The following is a 9,011-nucleotide window of genomic DNA, read 5'->3' as shown; positions in this document are numbered from 1 at the left end:
GGGAGGTCTCGAGGTACAAATGCTCGTCTGTCTCAAACCAATCTTGGTGTGGCTTTACCAAAACAATTCGTGACTCTGGCGGTGGGCTTCGGCGTGCAGATGGTTCTTCTTGGATATATGACACCGACCAAGAAATCATGGCTAATGACCAATGTTTTTGATGACTCTGATGGGAGTGGAGAGTGGTGAGAGGTGTCCTAGGGCGTGTCGGCGGACGACTTTTCTGAACCCAAGGCGGTCGGAGGGGTTTGGATCAGATTGCAGTGAGAGAAAGGTGGCTGTCAACGGATCCTATGAATCCGATTGACGAAGCGTTGGCGATTGAAGGGGAAGGGTGAATTGGAGGGAGTGAATGCGAGGCTCGGATCGCAATGGGACTTGTAGCGGTGGTGAGAGCAGGGGAAGCTGCGGACGGGCTTCAGCCTTTGTCTCTGGGGATCTGTGTTTTCAACGGTCGTGGCAAATATGAAATGGTCCTAAATATACAGTGTCTATAGGCAGACATTGTGCAGTGAGTCAGTCGGATGCTCTGAATTGGTTTTTCAGTGCTCGATTGTGAGTCTTTGTGCTTCGTGGCGAAATGCGAGACGCTTTTGCAGCAAGGAGTGCTGGAAGGGCTTACTGAGGGAATCGAGTTCGGCGGGTTGGCGATAACCTGCGTCCTTATACCAGAATGTGTGCTTAGAGGGATTCAGATGTGGTCAAAGTATAACAAGCAGCCAGTGCTGCGATCCATGGGTTGCTTCATCTTGTTCTTTGGTAGAGAAGGACCGCATGCCGGGGGGGGGGGGCGTTGGCGATGGTTTGGAGGATATAAGGGCTGGGTAATGGGGTGGCACCCTCGCCACTTGGGCTTTGCACGCAGTCACGACTCACCACTGTGGCTCTTGCCTCGCCCGTCGCCCGCCGCTCGCCGCTGAACAGACACTTCGCGCCTCGCACCTCAGATCATCAGCCGATGACTCAAATTCCAACCTGAACCTGAGACCCCTTGACCACCCCCCCCCTTAGTGACACCCACTCCCCAGACCGCACACACACCCACCGTCCAGGCCAGGCATTACAGAACTCTAGAAGTTTGCTCGCGTTTACTCCATCCTATGGCATACACCGGGGCCTACGAGGGCATCTCCTACAAACTGCCGTTGCACGCCTCGCGAGTCTCGGGCTTTGCTGGCCACTCCCTGCTCCATTGATCCCTCCTCAAACGACTGGCAACGATGGAAAGGCCAGCGACACTCAGTCAGGGCCTCACCCGCAAGCAAGGCGTCGATGATGTGCTTCTCCAGCCCGAGCACGGAGGACGGAGTATTTGGTCAAGAAACCTACAAGCGCTCGCCCGCCCATTCTGTGCACCCAAGAACCCAGGCACACCAACAATGACCAATGAACCTTTCTGGTATTTCTGCCAGAACGAAGATTATATCAGATTCTGTTAGTTATCTCCGCTAATAGATTGCTTTACATATCATTCTGGTTCGCCGGCGGGAATTTCATTCACTGCGGCACCTTCACGGCTCTCAGGGTCGACCTTCATCTACTCCCAGACCTCTATTGACCCTTCTCCTTCACCTTGGAGAACATGTCCGACGCCCGCCTGGCCAACAGGATGCTGGTTGCATGTGTAACGCCGCCAACAGGTGCGCACCTCCTAATACGTCAACACGGAGGAAAGAAAGCAAGCCAGGCTAAGCACAACTAATCAGTGTCTGACAACGCTACAACACTCCAATCGGGCCAGCCAGCACCCCGCGTGGTAGTGAATCATCGACAGCCTGATTCGCCCCCTGGTGAAGGGCAATGTTGCCGTGACCAGGTGGTGGGTGGGCGGCACTCTGACCGGAGGGACGAGGGTCCAACTGAGAAGGCCCAAACTGCGGAAAGAGCGTGACTCAAACTTGATTCAGTTGGGCGGCAAAACGCCACCTTTCCTCCTTTAGGCCCAGTTCCGCGCTCTCACTCTTCCATCCAGGTTCCGAGCTTCGAGACTCGACGGATTCCTTTGTCCTTTCAACAGACAAACTACGAGGTAGAGGACTAATGTTTCAGAGTCAAGGCAACCCCCAGAATACTCAGCCTCAAGTTAACTATCCCAAAATGTCTCCTATACATGGGCACGTTTGGGGGCTGGGTTTGGATCTACTGGAGGCTGCCTTGCCTTTGCGAGTGGCTGAGGCGGGTGGGAATAGAAGCAGCGCGAACCCATTTGTCAATGTCATCCTTGCCTGTTTGGGGCATCCTATAGCTCCTCCTTGGCGGGCGCCCAGATCGCAGATCAGACTTTCCTCAATTTTCCGAGATGGGACAAGAGTGCTGCCGACTTTGGCCACCACAACAGGCAGAAGCACTCCTACCGGCCGTTTGAATGCTACTCGAAAAAGCAAGTCATCGAGACGGTCGAGACACTGGTACGAAATCTCGCACCCGTCGCACGGGCTCGTTGTCGCTTGGCCAAGGAGCCCATCTGGCCTGGGACCCTGCCAGAGTTGTGCAGTTTGCACAAATTCGGCTCGCTTGTGGGCGACGACGCAAAGCTCCAATGGCCAGGTCTGCATTTGTCATCACATGGCCTTCATATCACAGCATCCCGTCGTTGATGCGGAATGCGACATCAGAGCTCGACAACAGCCAAACTGACCTTGTCGCCCCGCGGCCTGGCTCGATGGGAACCACTCCGGCGACCGGATGTATTAGAATCCCGTGAGATGGCGCCAACTCAGACCCAGTCTTCGTTGTTGCAGGGAACCTGTTGTTGACACTTTGATTTCGACGGCACAGGCTGCCTGTTGCCTAAACGGAAACATAATGTCATCAGATGCGAAACCGAGTTCAAGAGATCCGCTTTTGTAGCATCCTTCAACGCATCCGAATACGGGCTTTCGATCCTTCCGTCAGAGAGTCACGTCCACAGATCTTCTGGAAGCTGACGCGGAGTGCTGGTGGGTAATACTCCACCGGCGGCCTCAAGGGAAGACTTGATTCTCAGCAGGATATGGAAAATCCAAGACGTCAAGGTCAGTGTTTGTGTTGATCATCATTCAATTTCCAGCAATTTCAAGCCTCACGGACAGACCGACCATTGTTTCTGCCCGAGGGTGAGCAATATCTTGATTGCTGCAACCGTCCTCCCTGCGATCAAACTCGCCTCGCCATCTCCTAACGTGGGGGGTGAGAGTTTTCCTGCGTGTCCGATGCACATCAAAGCCGGTTGTAAAATCCAAGGCACATGATCTGCAAGTTTGTGGCAGAAGTTTTTGAGTGCTGCCTAACATGTCCAGGTCACGTGTATCATGATAGGGCCTTGGGGCCAACCGAGGATGGTTTGAGTCATGCGTCCAGAGAAGTGACCATGGAGATCCTTCTTGCCTCTGGGCCACTGGCAAAAACAAGCGACATTCCACTACCGGCTCATCTGCCTGCTCCTGGCGCCTATTTGTGGCTGTAGGCGAGAGTTCTCGATTCCGCCTCGCAAGGAAAGTGCAAAACGCGCATCTCGGCGCCTAGGCGAATGCCTTGCGGTGAGTAAGAAGCTGTGCCTTTGGGCAAAGAAGGCTGAGGAGACATTTGTGACCGGACTGGCACGCAAGGACTTGCTAGATAGAGGGCAAAAGGTGCGAAGGTGCATCTGACGAAATGCTTCGAACAAATACCGAACCTTGGCCCTCAATTAGCCGGAGATGTGACACCGTTGAAGACCTGGTCCACGGTTGAAGTACTGTCTACTTTATCGGGAATCAAAGATGCCGACGGAGGTTGTTCTTGGAAGGGAACGCATAAAGTGGCCGCCATCCTCACAGAAGGAGGAAAACAGGGCTTTGGTGGCCCAAGGCTATGGATGCATGTTTCAGTTTGTCCCATGGAGCGAGGTACTCTGTTCCTTGGTTCTGAAGCTCAAGATCAGCTTCCCGTCTCTGGGCCGGAACCTGTCCCCGATATCAAGATCAAGATCCAAATGTCGCATGTTGACCTTCAACCAGAGACTGAGTCGAAAAGCCTTCACCGCACGCCGGGAGGCTGCGCCATGTCAAGGCCATGTGTACCCCATGCTCATACGGTAGCTTATCCAGGTAGCCACCGCGAATCAAACGAACCCTTCCTTCGCCTGTGGTGTACGGCTACAGAAAGAGAAATGAAAAGACGAGAGAAAGGAAGACGTTCCCAAAGAGAAAAGAAACCTTTCATCGGCGGAAGGGAAAGGCAAAGGACAAGGTGATAGATACCCAAATATATTTTGAGACAGAGCAAACTCCTTATTTGATCACAGTCAGTTCCAGGCCTACCTAGCTACCCACTACTCAAGCATCGACCAATAGCTTCCTTCCCTCTCTCTTCCCTTTCTCTCCCCATGCGCACTTGGTACATCTGTGTGCATGTGCATATTATCCGCGAGGCACTTCCTCTCATCCCCCATTCAGACAGCCTTGTTGAGATATATAAAGGATTTTTTGTCTATCCCGCATTATCGCCTTCTATATATTGCGGACATGAACTCGCTCGCTCGCTGGTTTCCCACGTGGACTCTTCCAGAGCCTATCCATCATCCATGGCAGTATACGTCAAAGCAATCAAATCTTCGTCCTCGGCCTCGCGGCGCGCACCGTTTCGTATCCCTCCGCAGGACCGGCACAGCTTCAATTTCCAGACCCATTCTATCATGAGGACGCCTTGCAAATCGAACTCGCCTCCACAGTCTTCTTTCCCGAATCAATAACCCCATCGGCGCAGCAACTTCGTGACTTTAACCCGTAAACCCTTCCGCCCTCTCACGACCTCTCATAACTCGTCTTCGGGCCTTGCTCATAATAATGCGCCATCTCCAACCCTGCCCTCTTAAACCCGCATTTCACATAGAATCCTTCGTTCGCCTCACTGCAATCCAAGATACTCTTGTAGCAGCCCACCCTCTCGGCCACCGCATCCAGCGCCTGAATGATTCTCAAACCCAATTTCTTGCCTTGCTGATTCTTCGCGACTGCAATGTCCTCGATGTGGCCTACAAGGCCCATGTTGTGGATGAATTTTCGCTCCACGATCACGGCCCCGGTTCCCACGACGGTCGAAGTCTCATCACAGATTACCAGGATATAGTAAGTGTCGTTGCGCGAGGAGATGAAGTCGTAGCGGGCATTGAATTCAGTCAGAGTGGGTTCGCCGACCGTGGTGAGGACGCGGAGGGTGGGAAGAAAGCCTGTAATCCAAAGATTAGAGATCAGATCTTTGTCGTGGGCGGAGAGGTTCAAATTTCTCGGGAGGAATGGGAACAGAATCTACGTATCCAAAGACAACTAAGATGTAAACGTACCTCCGTAGTAATCACTTCGTCGGAGAGGGCGAATCGTGTAGCCCTCGGGCAGCCGTGACACCACTTCTTCGGAAATGAGTGACGGGGAAAACAACGGCGGATCATCGTAATCACTCAGGTTGGCTAGTTTACCATTTTTGGCCGGTCCATCTGCCACAGTGGCAGGTGCAGAGGTGGTTGCGGGAAGGGGGGCGGCTATAGCTGATGATGCTGCGGGTGTGTATGTGGTGCCATTGGTAAGTGTAGCAGTGTTTGTGCTTGCATTTGTAACCCCATTCATAGCCGCTTTCGTCGTCGTCACCGGAGGGACAGGTGCCGGCTCTGTCTCTGTAGGTGCGTTTGCAGCTGGGACCGCGGTCTCAATGAGGGAGACTTGTGTGCCAGCTTCTTTTGAGGTTGGAGTAGCGTACTCGGTGGCCGAGTTCGACGTCGAGAGCAGTGTCGCTTCGGTAGGGGTTTGTAGATCGGCCATATCTTCTCTTTCCGCTTTCTCTTGAATCAAAAGATTGATAAGTCCGGAGACGCTGATCAAAAGGCAACCGGCCGCGCGGACACAGCGCGGAACAAGGAAATCAAGGACAGTAGGAGCCTTCTGGCTCGTATAAAGGACGTGAAACGAGCGAAAGGTTTCTTCGAGTTGGTTACTTCGGATAATGTGCTTGTGGTGTTTGTTTATTCTCGTCGCTGGAGAGAGGGGACAAGGGGTTGGAGTAGACTTTTGTTGCTTCAAGAGATGGGACACTGTCAAAAGCAACTGGGAACAGTTGTTGTTAGAAATGCAAGAGCAGCTGAAGAGCTTTTGAGAAAGGAGGGGTGAAGGGAGCTGTCTTCAATGATATGTAGGTTTCAGCCCCTGTGCAGTGTCAGCCGCAGTGTCAGATCGCAGTGCAGGCGCTGAAACATTGAGATTTGGTTCAGCCTCGGCCGGATCCCAAATACTCCCAGCACCACCCAGGGGGACTTTGTTACAGGAGCTATAAATACACCCAGCCTTTAGCAATCCCACTCCTTGTTCTCTATCTGTATACATTTCGCCGTCTGCCCCGTATAGCCCTTGTATCCTTTCTATTGATGCAAAAACTCGATGCGGTGAGGTGCGTCGTCTGGCAAAGAGCAGATTTCTCGGAAATCCCCCAGCTGTGTCCCTTTCATGGACAAGGTGTTTTGGAAACTCTCCAACAAGACAGCACCTTCTACGGGGGTGAACGGAACCATGTTGGTCAACTTAGTCAAGTCGGTAAGACCATCATTGATAAAGAGGCGTACGGCATGCTCCGGCCCCGTTGCTGTTGTCCCTCCATTCGTCTGACAAGTTATACGTTCGAATATCAACCGTCCCCCCATTGGTACCACGTCACTTGTCTTCCAGTTCCGCTCGGTCACTAGTCGGTCAGTAGGCAGTTCATGCAGACCCAAAGGTTCATTGAAGATTCCCAAGGTGGCCAATGCAGGGACAATGTCGCCGTCGTGGACGAAGCTGAAGTAGACATCTTTCGACGAGTGGTTTGACATGAGCTGCTGAGTCGCATTGAGCCACAACCAACCCATTGCTGCACCAAACTTATTGCCTGGACCAGCTCGATAGTAATGTAGCAAGTCTCGCGCATATTCGAATTCGAGCCACTCCTGACGTTTGAAGATATCGCACCAAGGGCTGTTTCCCCTCGCGAGAATCTCGAATCCGCACATTTCCATCATGCCTTCAGACATCCGTCAGTCTCACTCCGATTTTGACACGGGCAAATAACAGAAGGTTCTCCAAGTGCCGAAACCATCTCGCGGAGATAGGGGGAACATACCATAGATGTCAAGAGGACTGAACATTATTCCGACGGCGTCATGGGCAAGTCTCTCGGCGATGGCTGGGGAAAATATGCCCTGCCACTCCGCCAGCTTCACGTATCCATGGTCGTGACCATACTCTTTGTCGGCGCGGTAGCTGAGACAAGTATCTCCGGGGGTAAGCGTATTAGCGCCTCGATCTTCATCCTCAGGAATGATCACCAGCTCAGCGGAACCATCAGTCTTCCATTCCGCGCCAAAGAATCCATTGGCGAAATGTTCTGCGGTCTCAACATTCCGCGGAGAGCTGCAAGACCAGAAGTTTGCCCTGCGGCCGTTGGATACAAGGTGGTTGTAGCGTTGCCGTAAAACCCTGCCCGTATTATATGCCTGTCGTGTCCCAGCATATGGACCAGTGGCAGTTAGATTCTCGAACGAAGGATTGGAGAGATCCGTAAAATAGGTCCAGTCGTTGATAAATGATAGCGATCCCGTGAGATTTACCTCCGGACTCTGAAGTCGGCTGAGGAGATCGACGTGGCCTGGTGAAGGTTGTTAGTGCTTTGAGAGGGTTTAGATCACCAGAGAAACTCACGGGAGCCAGCTGTCTTTGTCGGGTATCGTTCAGCATGCCGTGATAACTACACCAGTTAGCACAAAGAATAAATGGCCTACCGTCTGTTATCCAAGTGATGTTCCTTACCATATGGACCTGATCAATCGAGCACTTTTTGGGTAAAGGCGCATCGTAATAGTTAACACCATGTATTTTGCGAATCCAGGGACCGTTTCCCCCCAGGTGATAGAACAGGTTCCACACAGCGTGAAAAATCGTGCTACACAGGCCTGCCCGGAGCAGAAACGGAGAAGTCGAACACGTGTCGTTCCGTACCTGTCGCAGTGAATGAAGGGTGAAGGGAGCTACAAATAAGATGAGTATAAACAAGGACGACTTTCGCTGGAGGAGCCACGGAGAGACCAGCTCTCGCCTGGGTTTGGAGGTCGTAGAAGGCATGGGAAGCAGATTTACTCTTCCGGCGGGTCGATCTTTTAACCAATACATCAGGCGAGAAGATGTTATGTCGGAGATGTAGGGTTCCAGAGGTTCGCTGATTGTCGATTTTGACAATTGGTGAATGAATTACCCCCGGTTTTTGGTCGAGTGAAAGTCACAGGCTTCACTGTCTAATACTTTGGATAGCGCAGGACGAATCTCTGGCGCTGCATAATGTAACTGTTAAAATGCTCTGATTAATGTAAGAACAATGTCGTCCAGACGCCTCGAGATGCGCGTTATGCAAACTCGGAGGTGCAACGGGGGTAGGACAAGAAAGAGCCCAACACAAGGATTTGGAAAAGGTACCGACAACAAGTGCACGATGTCTGGCGGGCTTTTAATTCTCCATTTTCTTTTGCTCAGGAGCATTTTGTGGCCATTCTCACCGTCTCTATCTTCACCGGCTCCTCGCCCCGTGTATCTCGTCAGGCTCTTCATGCACGCATACATTCTCCCACGGTCAAAGGGATTGGGCTCAACAATGGTGGTGTCAAGTGCCTCAGAAATGTATGGCCTGTGGCTAGGGCAACTCTCTCCTTTGCCGGTCGATCGACTCCGCGAGTCTGGGAGTCCGGTACATCAGACGCCGAAGGCCAGGATTTCATCGCCAATCGAAACGGCTGCGAGCCCGTTCGAGTGGCCCCCCGCATGAGAGAAATCATGAACCTGAGGGGAAAACACGGGCAAGGATGGCGACGGCGCAGTGACCGATTGATTGTGTGCCGCTGTCGGAGGTGTTGTTGAGGATGATAAAAGATGGATCATTCAACGACGAGATTTTGTTCTGGGGCGCAGTTTGTCCGGCTCCTGTCTATACTTGACGATTGACATCCCAAAAGAAAAAGAAAAAAATCCAAAGATTCAAGCAAC

General features: G+C 52.3%; 2 protein-coding genes across 2 annotated transcripts; both read right to left on the bottom strand.

Moving 5' to 3' along the window:
• Positions 1-4,763: 4,763 nt before the first annotated feature.
• Positions 4,764-5,774, bottom strand: A1O5_04595 (glucosamine-phosphate N-acetyltransferase; the record flags this gene model as incomplete). Its single annotated transcript, XM_007745199.1, has 2 exons — positions 4,764-5,188; positions 5,303-5,774. 2 exons carry the CDS (start codon positions 5,772-5,774, stop codon positions 4,764-4,766), a joined length of 897 nt encoding a protein of 298 aa, XP_007743389.1.
• Positions 5,775-6,367: 593 nt separating this feature from the next.
• Positions 6,368-7,790, bottom strand: A1O5_04594 (uncharacterized protein; the record flags this gene model as incomplete). Its single annotated transcript, XM_007745198.1, has 4 exons — positions 6,368-7,002; positions 7,102-7,626; positions 7,680-7,725; positions 7,788-7,790. The coding sequence occupies 4 exons, from the start codon at positions 7,788-7,790 to the stop codon at positions 6,368-6,370; spliced, it is 1,209 nt and encodes a 402-aa protein (XP_007743388.1).
• Positions 7,791-9,011: the final 1,221 nt, after the last annotated feature.

This window comes from Cladophialophora psammophila, assembly GCF_000585535.1.
Source record: "Cladophialophora psammophila CBS 110553 chromosome Unknown aczJe-supercont1.6, whole genome shotgun sequence".
NCBI lineage: Eukaryota > Fungi > Ascomycota > Eurotiomycetes > Chaetothyriales > Herpotrichiellaceae > Cladophialophora > Cladophialophora psammophila.
The sequence above is the reverse complement of the archived record's forward strand: the minus strand, read 5'-3'. Positions and strand labels throughout refer to the sequence as shown.